This window comes from Thermobia domestica, chromosome 1 (assembly GCF_964235325.1).
Source record: "Thermobia domestica chromosome 1, izTheDome1.hap1.1, whole genome shotgun sequence".
Taxonomy (NCBI): Eukaryota; Metazoa; Arthropoda; class Insecta; order Zygentoma; family Lepismatidae; genus Thermobia; species Thermobia domestica.
In genome coordinates this window covers 86,327,232-86,345,718 of record NC_137454.1, presented here as the reverse complement: position 1 = coordinate 86,345,718, position 18,487 = coordinate 86,327,232, and the positions used below count along the sequence as shown (strand labels likewise).

General features: G+C 30.5%; 1 protein-coding gene across 1 annotated transcript in view; it reads left to right on the top strand.

The window, feature by feature from the left end:
- LOC145687106 (uncharacterized) overlaps positions 1-16,540 on the top strand; it is a 316,539-nt gene extending 299,999 nt beyond the window's left edge. Inside the window, exons 18-21 of the mRNA XM_081760566.1 lie at positions 146-299; positions 3,091-3,203; positions 5,750-5,957; positions 6,810-16,540. Coding sequence (XP_081616692.1) covers positions 146-299; positions 3,091-3,203; positions 5,750-5,957; positions 6,810-7,293 — 959 coding nt within the window. The 3' untranslated portion in view covers positions 7,294-16,540. The remainder of the gene's footprint in view (positions 1-145; positions 300-3,090; positions 3,204-5,749; positions 5,958-6,809) is intronic.
- Positions 16,541-18,487: the final 1,947 nt, after the last annotated feature.

Here is an 18,487-nt window from a genome sequence, read left to right as displayed (position 1 = left end):
AAGAAAAGTACGTTTCAGAGTTTTTAAAGTTGAAACACGTCGTCAATCATGAATTTTGTTACGCAGGAGGCACTAACTTGTAAGAACATTTTTTGTTAACGTAATTAATGTTATTTTATTAAAATGTATCTGCTTTCTTTTTTAGGGGATTTGAAGACTTTTCTCTTAGCTCGTCGACACTTAGTTAGCGACAGAAACGTCGAAGAATCTGAAGAAATTTCTAGTAAAAAACTAACTTCTATGGCTCTTGATGCAGCAAGAGCGTTAAGTTACCTTGCAGATCTAAAATATGTACATAGGTAAGTGCTTTATTTTATCTCAAAATTAATTTTAAGATTACTTAGGTCAAGCTAAAAGTTACCACATTAAATAGAATCAGAATAATCGTGATACAAAAAGTAGATATACAGTTTTCTTTTTTTAAAAAAATCAATCATAAATAACAGTAAAAATTAAAAAATAAGAAATGTAAAATAATAAAACCAGAAAGTTAATCAAAACTAAAGAAGTAAAATATAAAAAAATGTAATTCTACCTTAAAAACCTTTATTTCTGAGATTCATTATTGTATGTCTACTTTTGTATCTTCGTATATATTGTAATTTCAATTTTATAATACTGTTAAAAAATCATCAAAATTTAAATCAAATTAGGTACTAAGTAATTTTTTCTCCATACATACTTTCTGTTTTATGTTCTTTATGAACTAGATCAGTTTATCATTTTACTAAAAGAACTAAACAAGTTAGAAAATAAACTATAAATAAAGTAATGTATATTAGTAGTATTAACAAGTAAACTATATTTCACATATCAAGAACATCTTAATTAAAATTGTTTTGGAAAAAACATGATTTTTATCTAAATACTGCTCATTCAAGCTTCGGAACTACGTTTGATTTAAATAAATAATTAAGAAAAGTAAGAAACAGTTAGTTACCATTCTCTTCATCAGACACATTATTACATTAAGCTAATGTGTCTGATGAAGACAATGATACATTATCGAAACTATAACATAGATTAGCTATAAAAAGTATATCTAATCATTAAGCTTTGGCCAGATTTTATTCTTATTTAAGATAATTTTCATATGGTCCGTGGAGTCTGACATACTAAAAATAATACAAAATTTACCATTTTTCTTTTGCTTGTTTTTCATAAGTAGAAGAAGATAATGAAATGGAACTTACCACAATCATAGATAATGTTATTCTACAACACAAAATATAAACCTCAAGAATTTTCAGTATTGCCAAAATAACATTTCCTCTAAAATCTAAGTTATGGCAGCGACTAGAAGAACGAACTTAACTGCATTTGATTATGTATCATATTGTCTTGAAATCCTGTGAACTATTTTTTAAATAATAGTTGTATTTAGTTTGTAATAAACAAAATAGTTTTAACATACAGTTTAAATAATAATGCTATTTAAAAAGTAGTTCACAGGATTTCAAAACAACATGATACGTAATCAAATGCGGTTGAGTTCGTTCTAATCGCTGCCTTAACTTAGATTTGAGGGAAAATGTTATTTTGGCAACACTTCAATTTGTATGGATGGCAGCACTGAAAATTCTTCAGGTTCATATTTTCTGTTCTAGAACAGCATTATCTATGATTGTGATAAGTTGCATCTCATTATCTTCTTATACTTATGAAAAACAAGCAAAAGAAAAATCGTAAATTTTTTTTTTAACAAAAGAGACACTGACCAAAGCTTAAAACTTATTTTAAATTATAATTTGTAACTGTTTCGGATATCTAGCATATCCTTCTTCAGACACGATCGAAATTAATGAAAATACAGACATATATGTAAATGTTGTTATAACAGAGTTTAAATTCTTTAACCGTCGTATATATAGCCATTGTTATAAAAAATTTTAAATTCTTTTAACAGTCATATATAGAGTCATTGTTGTACTTTTTTATTTTTATTTATTTATTTATTTTTCTTATTTACCGAGTCCTTCAGCCAATCCTATAAGTCTTCGTGTTCACTTTCCAATTAATCACTTCCTTCATTTTTGGTTCTTATAAGGGCCTTTTATTTTTATTATTTTTTTTTATTTTTATTTATTTATTTATTTATTTATTTATTTTTATTTTTTTCTCTATTTTATTCAAACTTTCTTGCCATGATTCATTAATTGGTAAGCCCCCTGTCCAGTTCATCAGTTTATCTCTTCCTACCTTCTTTATCCAATCCGCTTCTTTCCACTTCCTTATTATCATTCTTTTCTCCATCTTCAATACTTCCGTCTTATCCCAATTAATTGCCTCCACTGACGGATAAGACGGAAGTATTGGAGATGGAGAAAAGAATGATAATAAGGAAGTGAAAAGAAGCGGATTGGATAAAGAAGGTAGGAAGAGATAAACTGATGAACTGGACAGGGGGCTTACCAATTAATGAATCATGGCAAGTAAGTTTGAATAACATAGAGAAAAAAAAATAATAATAAATAAATAAATAAATAAAAATAAAAAAATAATAAAAATAAAAGGCCCTTATAAGAACCAAAAATGAAGGAAGTGATTAATTGGAAAGTGAACACGAAGACTTATAGGATTGGCTGAAGGACTCGGTAAATAAGATAAATAAATAAATAAATAAATAAAAATAAAAAAGTACAACAATGACTCTATATATGACTGTTAAAAGAATTTAAAATTTTTTATAACAATGGCCATATATACGACGGTTAAAGAATTTAAACTCTGTTATAACAACATTTATATATATGTCTGTATTTTCATTAATTTCGATCGTGTCTGAAGAAGGATATGCTAGATATCCGAAACAGTTACAAATTATAATTTAAAATAAAGTTTTAAGCTTTGGTCAGTGTCTCTTTTGTTAAAACAATTAATCCAAAGCCATGAATAGTCTTACTATCGTAAATTTTGTATTATTTTTAGTATGTCAGGCTCTTAAGTGAAGAAAAATTTTCCATTGTTAGATTTAAACGTTTTATGCTATGAACATAAGCATGAAAATAATTGTACATCGAAAGGGAGATAAGTATGTGTAAATATATTCATTGATATACGTATTTCACCTTTCTGTCTGATCTTTTACAGGGACATAGCGTGCAGAAACTGTCTAGTCAATGCTAATCGAGTCATCAAACTAGGTGATTTTGGAATGACTCGACCAATGTACGAAAATGATTATTACAAATTCAATAGAAAAGGTATATTTTTTTAAACATATGTCTTACAAATACATTTCTGTACATGTGTAAATTGCAACACCGAGAACATGATTGTGTAGTGAAAAGAAATTTATCCCATAAATTCGTTACATGATTACACAGAAATTATTACTATTTCAAAACCGTACAGCAGCTTTAACCTTGATAAATCAGTATGACGTAAATCCTCCACATATTGCAATCAAAGTCTCTGTACGCTATGGCGTCAATTAATCAAGTGTTGAATATATTTCAGAGGAATCCCCTATCACGCTGCGACAAGACATCAACACTGTCTGGTGGAGGACCTCGTCAGATAAGGTGACGACGAACCATATAACATATATGAGATGACTATGAGGTCAGAGAAGCAATGGTTTTTGTTAGTCCTCGAAAAAACCTTGCACATTCTGAGATACGTGTGGCTAGGCATTGACTTGCTGCATTACGGCATTCGGAGTTATTTGAAGCAAGAATTTGCCGTTGCCTTCTAGAACTACCCTGATGTGTAGCGGGCACTAATGAGATTGTTCTCAGTGCGTAGCTGCTAAGATTGTGTGTTATACCCAATGGAGCTCCGCAAAATCATACCTCTCGTTCGGCCGCTATGACATTCGAAAATGCAGGCTGGTAGATAGCTCTCATCATGATAGCGTCTGATACACATTCGGCTATCCACTTTAGAGCATAATATCTTAAAGCGGGACCCACCCAAAAATACTACTGCCAATCAGCACGTTCACGACGTTCACACACTCTTGACGTCTAAAGCATTTGTAGTCTTGAGTCAATAGAAGTCAACGTAAAGGCATGCGAGACATGAGTCCAGCGCTCAGCAGAAGCCGTAGAACCATCTACGCAGACAAGTCCACACTCCAGCTTCGATATAACACTGTAGACGACGCTGTGTGGTTTATCACGATCATGCCTGATTGACGCTGCATACGGTGTTGTTAATTCTATGTTTATATCGCTCCCTTTTATGACGATGAGACATAGTGACACTTGCCCCACTTCTCATGTAGACATGTCCACGCATCACTATCTGAGTGATGCGTAAACCATTCCTCGCGGTACTACTATACGCACAGAACCAAAGGAGCCCTGAGTTTACACATATGCCATCTTGCTGAAATTGTAACTATTTGTTCTTCATACTCTGCAGTACAGATCCTGTAAGTTTGGATCCATTCCCGTTATCGTTCTTGATGTTGCAATTTTCACTAAGAGCAATATTTTATGTTTCATTGTAAAATCGTTTTTCAATAATACGCAAATGTTTCGGCTTCTTAGAGAATTATTAATCTTTACTTTACGATGAACTAATAGTAGGTACAAATATTTGAGGCAATACTAATAATATTATTGGAGGCAATTCTATTTATATTTATAATTTATATTTAAGAGATTAATAAAACGATATTTCAGACGAACATATATGCTCTATTGGCAAAATTCGATAGAAAAAATTCACTCTCTTAAGTTAGTACAGAATTCACAATCAGAGATTAGTATTTAATACTTATTCAAGAAGTAGCCCTCTCCGCTGGTGTAGTGGCTAGTGCATGTGTCTTAGTTCCACGTGGCTGAGTTCGATTTCTGGTGTGACAGCATAAACAAATTAATTTTACAATCATCATTTACATTATTAATAAACATGGGACGTTAAATTATAAATCTATTTTTTTTCCAAACAGTAGGAGACCGCTTTAAAATTCAAATTAAGAAATAAAGAAATAATTTTTAATTTATCTTTCTAATGCTATATCATCAGATTTTTATCGTTTAAAGGCAAATACTTTGATATATTGATAGTATCTGAGAATCATATATACTCAATTTATCTTCTGTTCTAGTTTGTAATGAGTAAACAATAGTTTCTTCTTTTTCGTTATCGGTATATATTTTTACTTCATTCGTCCATTTAAAGTATTCCCAATAATCAAAAGTTTAAAATAGTCCAGATTCATTCAACGTACATGGCACATCATTAAACTAAAGTCAATTGAAGTCATGCTTTTCTGGGTTTATTTAAACTATCACAATGTTCTATTAGTAGTGCTCAAGGCGAGTTATGGAGAAATAACCATTAGACAGTTGATATTTGCACTGAAAACTCCTATATGACAACCACAGTTAATTTTTTAACATTATCTTATTATTATTTAGTAAAATATAATTTTGTTATCTACTTATTAAAAGAAAAAAGAAACAAAACCAAAAAAAAAAAAAAAAAAAAACTTGACAAATCTATATTAAAACTTTTAAGGAATGAGAGATAGTCTCTTGTACCCTTCACACTTTGAAAGCTACTGCTCAGAAATTTGGTCTTAACAAGTAAGCAAGAACGGAGGAGCATAATTGATACTGAAAGTAAGCAGAAATAGCACGATGCCGTAATATAAATCGTATCTTGCCAAATGCAACGTTTTTCGAATATACGAGATATACATAAATTTCTAAGATGTCTTCTAATATCATGTATTCTTTGGTAAGATTTTTGTTCAAATATGGTCGTAATTTATCATTATTTTTTCACTTCACAGGGATGCTTCCTGTACGATGGATGGCACCTGAAAGTCTTGGATTGGGAATATTTACTCCCATGTCTGACATTTGGTCTTTTGGAGTGCTATTATATGAAATTATAACTTTCGGAAGTTTCCCATTTCAAGGAATGAGTAACAATCAAGTTTTGGAGCATGTGAAAGCAGGAAACACTCTTACAATACCTCTTGGCGTAAAACCTCAATTGTAAGTTGTATTTCTTAGACATTTTATCCAAGTCTATTAATAACAATAGTGGTCACATTCAAGTAGTACTAATATTACAGAAAGAGTGAAAAAGTGTACGACTGGAGCGAGACCCAAACCTGGGATCTTCGGTGCCGATGCGTTAACCACTACCTACCCAGTCCGCTTTCAGAATAGCCATACATTCTCCTACACTTGAAATCGGCGTTCTTTCGTTCAGACCATATACCTTGTACCATAGCTATGTGTTGTGCTTCGACAATCATGTATCCACATTCAGAACATTTCTAACGGTTGTATTGTATTAACGGGCACTTTTTCATTCTTTGTGCAACATTACAGAGGAATTGGTGTGTTAAAAATCGGTTGTTTCCTCAACTTGTTAGTACCTCATAGTTGGAGATTTGTTAGCATGGTATTTAAAAACAATTCAACGATCAAATACAGCTTTTGCATGGAAATGGGTATTCATAGAGGACAAATTAGTCCATCGAAACATTGCCTTTTCAATATTTTTTTTTTTTTTTTTTTTAAGTTATGAAGATTTGTTCTTAAATATCATTAGATAGTACGTCTTACATATTACAATACTACACTAAATTTGTTTAAGTTGCAGCAAGAATAGCGACTGACTATTTACCAGTTACATTTAGTTTTGTATTCTTTGGCATCAACATCAAAGAAATCTAGCAATTTAGTATGTGGTCCATGCTAAAAAAACGAGTGTTACCTCTTCTTGTTGAATAATTCATAAATTATTCTTAGAATAAATTTTAAATTAATGTTTTTTTTTTAACTTACTCGATTAAATAGTTAGACTGGAAAATTCAACTATATCTCTGTTCGTTATAGGGAAGGTCTCCTTCGTTCGTGCTGGAACATTGATCCAAGGCAGAGGCCACAAGCTTCAGAAATTGTCGAATTTCTGGCGAATAATCCTCGGTTGATTGTACCTTGTTTGGATGTACCTCTTGCATCCGTGCAATTTGATGACATGGAATCTGAAATCAATCTTCCAGAGAAGATAAGAAAATGTTCAGTGTCCCTTAGTGGGAAGACAGTTGGTGCTTTAAGGCACAGATCGCTCTCAGGTAACACAGACAGTCTGATATCACTACCTCTTCACAACCCTCTAGAGTCTCTACAGTGTACTAGTGCAACACATCTTGAAAATGGAGGACAAGGGTGTATAAGAGAACCCCTTTTGGGGTCCCAAAGGTCTCCTACGGGCATGTGTTTGACCAAATACGTGACTCTACAGCCACGAGCTGATGAGAGTGATGATTACTGCGGAGCCACGTGTCAAGACCAGTCAAATGCAGTGACAGTTTTATGACATTAACTTTTTTTCTTTCTTATATGCAGATCATATTTTTAGTGGCTGCAATGTTGCATAAATATATGTATGTACGAACGATGTATATTATATATACATCAGTAAATTTATACAAGTGATGTGTGTATATAGATGTATGAAAGGTTAGTGATGTTACCATTTCAAAGGATGTTTATATTTTTGTGTTCATGTTGTTTATAGTATTTTATTGCTATTGTTACGGCTGTATGTACAAATTTTAAAAAAAGATACGAAAAATGTGTTATATTTATACAGCGTTATGTTGTATGTTGCATTGTGGAAATTATGCGCTCAAGAACTGTACACATTTGTAAATGTGAATTTGTAAATATTTGAGAGTTAAGTGTGAGTTGTTGAAAGTGTGAAGAAAATATGATTAAGTGCCATTTTTTTTAGCAGTCAATTACGCGAAATGAAAAGTCTCAGTAAATATATACGTATAAGACTGTAATGAAATACGTAAGAATCAAAGTCAAATTATGATTCTTTTTTTGTTTCTAATTCATTACTTTAAGACAAAACTTAGGCTGCCACAAGTTGATAACTGGATAGGCAGGCAACAAAAAATTGCATACTATTTTTCTAATTTCCCTCCTTTTGCTTGAGATAATCAGAAATATGAGTAGTTTCTCGTTAGCTCCAAAAATCCTTTGTACATTTTTTTTCTAAAATTTTAAAAGAAAAACATTTTATAAAGATAATGTATTAAGGTTTTAAGAATAAGACCTTAACTGAAAAGGAAACAAGAATTTTAGGAATGATTCCAAAAAAAGGTATGAAAAGATTGCGATCTTGGCCAATAATTAGTTTTCAGATCAGGGGCCACAAAATTTTTGAACGGTCCCTAAATTGAGTTTTCGTATTTTTTACGGAATAAGGACATCATACTGAGTTAAGTGATAGTTTGGGTTTGGTTATACTATATGTCCAGATATAAGGCCTACAAGAAAATTTTTGATTGAAATATATTGGATTTTATTATCCAAAAAAAAGCAGCGACACTGTCAGGAGAAAACCAATAAGGAAAAAATAATGATTATGGAATCAAGTCATAAAATACACGTTAAGTACATTTTTAATTTCCCTCAATTTCGTAAATATTCTAGGAGATGAGAAAATTTACCGTAAAACTTTGCTAATTGGAATAATTGTATTTTGAAACTGTTTTCCTTTTTAAAAAATGCCAGATAACTTAACTATAAGTATTTTATCCCATTGTTATATACATCTCCTTAAAACAATATACTGAAAGTAAACCAGGTGGAGATAATATGTAACTAACATATTACAACAGCTGAAATCCGACATGGATACCCGTAAGAAATATTAAAATATATATGATAATCAAAACATATTTTAATGAAAGATATTAATTGAATTTATCATATGCAATAAAACAAAAAGAATGAACACATATATATTTGAAAGATATTTGGTGTACATTAAACAGCAGCAGATAAATAAAGATCATATGCTTAAACAGCACTTTGTGCCTTAAATATAAACAATTAACATTGCTCCTGCAAAATATACGATAAGATTTTGATAAAAAAATTGATATAACATTATAGCTACGCTAGACATTAACCGTAAACATGAAAGAAAAGAAAACACGCTTGTTTTTCTAACGAAAACATTTAAAGTTTGGTAAGAATTATTTTCGTAGCTTTTCTTAGACTATACAAGAATCATATTAATAGCAAAAATTATAGACATGTTTAGACAAAATGAGGAATTCTTTTTTTTTTTTTTTTTTTTAATCTCGTTTATAGTGTGAAGTAACTAAGTGGAGTTATGTAATTTTTGAATGATTCACAATTCATATACCAATGACAGTCATTAGAATGTTACTGCCGTCTGAAATAAGCTAAAAAGTATCTTGCAAACTTAGTAACGATGAGTTTGTCAAGTTTTATTGGACCAAGAAATAGAGTTTATCCCGTATTCCTTTTAAAGTAGAATTTTGGAGCTGACATTTGTGGAATGTAGGCACTAATAAGAGACAGGATGGAACTAGTTTTTGCCTAACTACTCCTTAGAACTCCAACAAGATTTTGCTTGTTTGGCATTAATCTAAATTGATAATATAATAATTTTCTATTTCCTTGTTACTCTTGCAAGACGATTGATCCTGCTTCTAGTGACAACGATAGGAAGACATGATTTAATCCTGGTGCCAAATATTTTTTTTTAAAAAATTTAATATTTAATTTTAGATGTTAAAAATATTAAAAGTAAGCTTAACTAATCTTATTTGAGTTTATTTTTGCTTCACTTGACTCATTTTTAACAGAATAGAATATATTAAATATTTAGAATGGAGACTGAGGTGCCTATCCAGTTCAAGAGAAGTAGAGAAAATGCAGCCGTGTGATTATAAGACAGAATTTATTGTTTTAAGTATGAACTATACTGTCCAAAAGCGTAAATATGTAATTATACTGGTTGCAGAAGTTTATAATACATATTATTGTCTCTCTTATTGCTCTGAATTAACTAAAAGAGCTTGTTTACTTTAAATCAACTTGTTTACTTGAACCTGCTAAATGAATCTCAATAGCAAAATAACAATATGATGTGTGTTATGAACTTCGAATTCAATGTATATCTTATTGCGAGAAAGAACGTCTCAGGAAAAAAAATATAATCAAACTAAGAATGTTATTGAAGTAAGTTTTGTAAAATATTATACGTAAAATGGAAATTTCAATACGAAGAATCAAGGAACTTACAATGAACGAGTGAAAGTAAGACATTAACAATGTTCTTCTGAAAAAGAAAAGTTATTTGTAAATTTATAGCAAAAGTATTTAGTTTCGTAATGATTACTTAAGTTAATTTGAACTTCACTAGCATAAAAAAAATCTTTCGTGTTGGTTTTCAACCCTCAAAATTAATGAAAGTTCGTCTGAATTTTCATTGATTGAGTGGGTCAAAACTTAAACAACAGATTTCTTGACGATTATCAGGTTGAAATTAGCTTAAATAATCATATTGGAAAAAGAAAATAACAGTGATTTTGGGATATCCTTAACTCACTCTAAAGTACGTGGCATGATCATATCATTTGATGATTTGATTAGAAATGTATCTTCTGTTTTTCTCTCATTTTGTGAGAACAATTTTTTCAAATATTGCAAAATTATTGAAATTTTAAATAATTCCTTAAATAAATTGGTTTACAACAATAAACACTTCATATATTAAATGAAGATAAATTGAATAAAGGTAAATACATCCCAGCTCTCGCCAACTAGGCTTTGTAGTGGCCAAAAACCATATATGCAGGTTTGCTCTGAGTTTTCCATTTTCTCCCCATTTCCTTCATCCCACCATTCCGTTTATTATCGTTCTTACTCTTTCTTAGCCTCGGAGCATGAGCGTGGAACGTTAAACTTAAAGAAGACAAATATTTAAAACTTGTGAATTACATTAAATTTGTTTCTTTTACTTATTTGTAATTGTGATTCCAGAAAATAATTTGTTTTCTGAGATGCTAAAGCACATTACTCGGTTTCAGACCTTTCAAGACTTAAAAAAAAAATGCTGATTCAAAAAAAATTTCGAGTCAAGAATGAAATAGAAGATTTGTTTTTTGAAAATGTCCTTATTTTGTTAAAAAAATCTAGAGCAGAATATAGATAAGGATTTGTTAAGCAAGGAATAGGAGACAGTAATTAAAGAGTCGTACATATAGCACTGGCACCAAAAGAAAATTATCAACATGAACTTTCCTAGTGAGTGAAAGAATGCACAAACTGTGTTCGCCATTCCACAGTGTGCTGCTGCACCATTCGATGGGAGCTAATACAAGGTGTTCTTCGCACTACTTAACCCTGACGAGTCCGTTCCTTTTTTTATTTTTCCGGTCTTTTTATTGTTATCCCTTCCGTTTATATCATCAGTGAATAAGGTTTTAAAAGATAGCCAAAAGCTAGGAATTACAAAGGATTTTCAGGAATCACAATTATAAGTAAATAAAATAATTGTTAAAATTCCTGAGCGTGTTGGAATATTGTCTAAATTTATTTCATTGATAAGTTTTACATATTTACATTAAATATATGAAATGTTACTTGTTGCAAACATAAAACATTAAATTAAATATTACTTGTAAAAAACTAACTTGAAATACAAAACTAATAGTGATTGTTCACTTACTGACGAACATTTTGCTCTATCTTTCACTCAACTTACATATAGTGAAGTGTAAAGTATACTAAGCATAAACGAATCTTTTAAAATAGAGTCCATTGATCTAGAAATATTTGGAAGTAGTTATTATAATATAAAAAATATTAGTGTAACTATATTCGTCACATCTTTTTTATTCTGTATTATTCTTTTTCTATTAATATAATCAGTCCTTTAACTAAGGAAGCAAGTCTATCTTTCTCCTATTATAGTTATCTACTGAGGATAAATCTTCATAATATGAAAGCTATGAAACTCAAAGTAGTGAAGAATTCTCCTTAATCTTTCCTCAAAGTATTACCACGAGGCTTAACATAATATTTTTTTTTTAAATCTCTATTTATTTATAGGCATTGCATACCTGAATTAGGTCGTGAAAACATACTAAAGGAACTCTGGTGATAAAGATATTGTAGCTTAATAAACTAAGCCTCCACTTTATTACTTTATGAAACGCAGCCACAAACATATTTCTTACTTATGATAATATTGACTTATATATTTACAATTGCTATTATCTTAAACTGTTAGTTACGTTGTTTCTTCGAAGCTAGTTATGATATTTTTTTAAACAGGCGGGATTATTTTTTTAAATCTTTAAAATAAAACATATTATCATCACTTATTTACATTCATAGATGTCAACTTGTTAATAGTAACTACCATATTGACACAATTTTTACTTTTACTAGTGTCATGTAAGTTCCTGCATTTTTCGTTTAATTATTTACTCTTAAATATACATATATTTAACCTAAAAATGTATTTTTTTCTTATGCTAAAAATTACAACATTCCATTTACTGCAAGAGCACAGAATATGGTTTCTTATATTATCAGTGTGTTTTAGTCAATGAGTACCAATTCTGAACGTGTCAAAGGTGTTACGTAGTATTTTAAAACTGATTTGTGTATTTAAGGATCTTGCTTTAAATGTTAATAGAGTTAGGAAATTATACGTAATGCCAAACAACACAAAGTTTGAAGTTTATCAAATATTTGTCTTATTCTTTGCCTCTAAATCTATAATGATTATATTCGTTCAAAGTACAGTATATTTAATATAAAATAAAAGTATATTATGTCTATGTATAGTTACAGAGATCAAATCATACCTCTTCCTTCATGCTTTGGATATATTTTACCATCATCCAAGCGATAATTATGTATGTTAGTGTATTTTAAGCATTAGAAAGTCAATAAAACGTAATTTCGTCGTCTTTCAATATGTTCCTTGGTGCATCGAAATATATAAATTAATACAAAATAAATGAAGGTGTGTGTTAAGTTTGGTGGAAGAAACATGCTTTTTTTTAGCTCTTTCTTTCAAGGAAAGGAAGTATGCTATAATCAGTTTTTTTGTCATGATATCCTTTGTTTGGTGTGGCTACCGGAGCATTGTAATTTCTGAACAGCGGTGGAAATTATACACATGAACATTCTCTTTGACATCTGGATGTAACTATTGGAGATATATCTTGTACGCAAAACCTAGATTACTAGAAAGGAAGAATTTGTGTTACAAATTACTTCCTTCTAGTACAGCCAATGGAAACAAATGTTTATGATACTGTAATTTAGAGGAAGTAATATTATTATAATTTCTAAATTGCATATATCAAGCCCAGCTTATTTCAGGCACTTATAAAGTTCATGAATAATTTTACTTTTTCCTCTTAGAGTTATTTAGACGATTATAATAGGATTTATGATAAGGATACAAATAAAATCTAATGAAACATATTCTGAATTAGTTCTTCAAAACATGTTTCAATAAATGATCCCATATCACGACATGAAACAAATTGAAATTGTACCGTCCATTGCTTCATTCATAATTGTTTGGTAATAATTTCTATGTAACCGTTTAGAATATTTCAACATAGCATGTTATACTTAATAAGCAGAAATTGAAATCTATATAGTAATAAAAAATACAACTAAAAGGTTTGTCAATGGTGTTTTGAAGCCTGAAATTATCATGTAGACAATAAAATCTCCGGAAAAGTTCTGATTGACCTTCAAACTATTTTAAATATATATCCTTCTATGAAACAGTCTTTAAGGTTTTAATCTCCTTATTAAACAGAAAAATACCGAATTCTATCAAAGATCTATTCTATTTTTTATAGACAGGGGAGAACTTTACTACCAAAATGAAAGAATAAATAAATAAAATAACTGATTATATCTCGTCCCTGTTCCCTGTTAGCAATTTACAACAGTGTCAATTTCAATATTTTGGGTTGTAACTGTCATTTTATGTAAAGTTATTTCATGTATAATTAGACTTATCTGACATTTTATTTTCATAATATCCTTAGACTTGGTGATGGAAGTCATTGAAACTATTTTCACTTCCTGGATGTTTAAAACAATCAAAACTTAATATATAGTGATTACCAAATTAATTCTGATACATTTTTGTAGTGCATTTTGTTTAATATTTTGTAATAATGTGAACGTAATATTTCATTACAACGACATTTGTGTTTACTACCGAAAGTACGTCACTAAAATTATTTTATATATTTTTTAATTTTTTGTTTAAGTTTTCCTTTTCGAGTTTATATAATGTTCATTCCTTCTCTGTGTTATTGACACTTGGATAATATTGCTAGTCATTGATAATAGACATAAACTGAGGAATATGTGATATAAATATCATTTCTTAAAAAAGGAATATACTCATAGAAAATAAGATGTATATATGTATAAACAGTGAACAAATATTTATTGCAATTGCAACTATATTTCGTTCCTGTCAGTTTCTTGTGTAATGAAAAAGTACTTCCCAGTAATATTTTGTTCCCTACAAAGTGCAAATTACATAATATATTGTGTTGTGGAACAGTTCCATTTTATTGTTCTTAAGCTACAAAAGTCTGCCAACATTTCTAATTATAGATATAGAGCAAAACTCGTTAATATATTTTTATTTAGAAAATAGCAGTGTAATGTTAATTTTTGTACTGTTACCATTAAGCAGATATGAATAAAAAGTGAGTTATGTTAGGGATTAAAGGAAGTACTTGAAGAGCATAAAGCAAAAACAATCGAAGTCCTAAAATATAAAATAGATTATAGTCATTTAATTGCCTTCAATTATAATTTAAACATGGCAAATTATAAAGGAAAAGAACGTATAGAATGAGAAGTTAACGAAGATTTAAGAAACATAAGTTCTATTCACATATACAAGTATTTGCGATTCAAAGTTTAACACCGTTCTCCTTCAAAGTTTCACATTGTAGGCTTTGACTGTTTCTTCTCTGTACCCTTTACATGATAAACGTGAATAAAGAATATTTTCTTTCATGCTCATTAAGGTCAAAGATGTGTAAAAATGATGTTTTAGCATCTTAGTTCCTGAAATATTTGAAACTTCCAATCACTGACTTTTATAATTCCGAAATATTTATGTCATTAAATCCTCCGCAAAATTAGAGAATTTTATGATTTTCATTGTACATACATAAATAAGTTTCAAAATTTCTCTTTCGAATTCTAATATTGTTATTTTGTCTCGCATACTACAGGTGGGTCATATAAAATTGGCTCGGGTCTGAATATGTTATCAGGTGTATCACTGTCCTCAATAAAACAAAGGCTTAAGAAAAATCTATACGAAAATGTAGACGGCTATTAGTCAGATAATGTTGCTCATTTAGCATTTCTTTAAACAGCTATTTCCACTTTTTAAGATTTATGGTACATTAAAAGGACACCCTCTAGTTTAGTATTTCATATACGCATTAATAACTGAAACAATGACCTTTGAAAATCTCTTTAAGCCACACCCATTGAAAACGGAGCCATGTTACCATAGATACCATAACTGGAAACAATGTATATGTCTTATAATATTCCGTTTACTCTGAGTTCCGATTTCGAGAGTTGAGTAGTGTGTTGACCAGATCATATTTAGATAGTGGTGGATCAGGAAAGAACGTCAAGATAGTAAAATTTATCCTTTAATACGAACTTCTCACTAGCATATTTAGAAGTTCCCGTTACAGGAAAAGAATCGGATCTTTGAAAGTTAGAAACTTCTTATTAGCAAGGAGCGCCATAATCTGTATAGTAAGTAAATCTAAATTAAATTTGAAGTGAGATGTACTACCACAAATAAAAAAAAATGAGCGTTTAATATTGACACAAAGACAGTTCAGTGTATGGTTTTGAAAAAAAAAAGTTAAAGAAGAAACTATATTTCCATATTATCATACATCATATTGGCGATTTCTAAGAAATTTAAAAAGATATTTAGGAAATGTTTTAAAGATAATGTTATATTAATGTTTTAAATATATATACTTGTAATTTAGTCTTAAAAGTGAATTCTAATGGAAATTTCCTTGGATTCCGTATCGCGGGCCGTCTTTGAATGTCATTTTGTAACAGTATATTTCTTTAATCCATGTTCTACAAATATTTCTTTATTATTATTATATTTAAAAAACCTTTGTTCTGTTGTCACTCTTTTCTTGACCTATATTACTGATTCAACACAATCTCCAAAATCAATATTCGTTCTTTGCAAATACAGGTCAATAAAAATGAGAAAACTTTCAAGTAGCCAGTTACTTAATTAATTTAATATCAAAAAGAGAAAGTTGTTTTGATAAGTACTCTGATAATTTTAAATAAGTTCTTAACTATAAAGAAGTGGCATAATGTTTTTCTTTACAAATAGTTATAATTGTATATCGAGCTTTATCTGTGCGATTCTCTTCTCTCGTAACGTTGAAAGAAACATCACTATTCTAAAGAAATATGTAGCACATATTGTGTGTTAACCTACTGAAACTTCTGTCTATCTTAGAATTATTTATTTATTATAGAAGTTTGTTGTTAATTTTGTGAACTTATATGTGTATAAAGTGCTTAAAATCGTTATTTATACAGCAAAAAAGAAATAAAAGTGTATATGTAGTATTTTACTCAGAGTCTTTTACTGTAAAGAATGATTGCTCAAATTACATAGCATTTGAATCTGTAATAAAGAATGATTTTTATGTAAGAAAACAAAACTTGTTTGATTTCGTTTAGATGAAGATGATTCATAACATAAACCCACTAACTTTGCTTTTTCTGACATAAAAATATCCGAACTTCATCATAAAACTTTTTATATATACAGGGTGGCCACAAAGTTCCGTTGCCCCTGAAAGTAAGTAACATTAACCACTAAACGTACGGAAATAACTATATGGAAAGAACTGAATGACATGATTAATAATGCTTTTGAGAAGGTTTATTGAGATAGGAAACATTAACTGTCCAAAGGGTCAGTCTGTCGACCTTCATTCTCATGACAAAAGATAATACGCCGCCACGTTCTGTGCGTCAGTTTGCAGAGTATTGCAGGTATAACTTAAGTGAAAACTTGTTTCATAGCTTCTGTCAGTTCGGCAGTGGTATCGTAACGGTTTTGTGCAACGATGCCCTTTATGAACTTTCATAGCGGATTATGACAGGTGGTGAGGTTTGGGCTTCGTGGTGATCAGGCAAGTAGTGCGAGCAGATACGGACTACCCCGACCAATCCAACGCCCAGGAAAGACTTCCGTAAGATATTCGCGTACGGCGAGGGCATAATGGGCAGGTGCCCCATCATGCTGAAACCAATATGTCTTTTTGATTCCGTGCTCCTCCAAGACAGGAACAAATCAGTTCTGCAACATGTCCAGGTATCGCTGGTGATTCACAACACCGTCGAAAAAGAACGGCCCAAACACGCGTCTACTGTCTACGCCTGCCCATATCATCACATGCGGAGGATTCTCTTCCAACTCCTCATATGCGGGAGTGGATCTCGTTGAAACTTCGTTCGAAAGTCTGCACGCACTTCTACCAGTTTCATACCTGTGTGGTTTCTCTCACGCACCCAACAACTTGCAATAACACATTCTTCACTAATGTAACTGTAATCATTTACTCAATCTGAAATAATGAAAAGCTTTACATTAGCAATTATAAAGGGGCAACGAGAAACTTACATTAACATTTATAAAGGGATAACGGTTTTATTCATTATCATCAGCACGCCCTCGTTAGCATTGGTGTATAATTGTGGCACATTAAACTAAATATTTCATTTCATGCGAAATATTAATATTTTTATTTAAAAATACTATTTGAATAAGGTTTGAGACTGGAGAAAATATTTGGATATGACTTTTTTAAATACATGTAAAAAGAAAAAAAGAAGAATAATTTTAAACATCAATTTAATTTAAAGGTAAGAATAGTCCGATTTCAAGTTAAAGAAAGTGATTTAACTTGGTCTGAACTTTCAGCAAGCACACTTATGGCAGCTGTTTAATCATGTATTTTTGGAGTAATGAAATCGACTAACGATTTACATGAATTAGAGAGAGCCATTCACTACTTTGGAGTACGAGGAAACGGGTTTTGCTCAATCTTGAAGTTGTAAAAGAATCCAAATCACATGACTTCCCACAAGGAATTGAACACGCCTTCCGCATCAAAGACGTGTATGCTAATCATGTAGCGACGAGGGACATTTTAGGAACGATCGTATGTTGGAATACGTAACTGCAGTAAACTTCCATCAACATGCACCCTAAAACTAAAAAGGGGTTTTATAATATTTTCCATAAACCTTATTTTTCTCGTGTGAAGATTGGTGTTTCTACTAGTCTGCATATATAATCCAGTGGCTCCTTCCACACTTGTCTAATGGCTAGCGTACGTCCCTTTAGGGCACGTGGTACCGGGTTCGATTCCTGCTGAGAGAGAATTGAACGCATTACAGTGATTCGGATTTTACATTAAACTTGTTACATGCCTCAGTGCTAAACTTCAACAAATAAACAAAACAATCGAATTATAGACATTAAAGCATAGTTTTTCCCACAACTTAGAATAATATATAATAAATCTGTACTAGCATATATTCCGAATCTCATGTTTTTCCTATACAAAAGTTTTTCGTATATTTTATCATACTTCTGG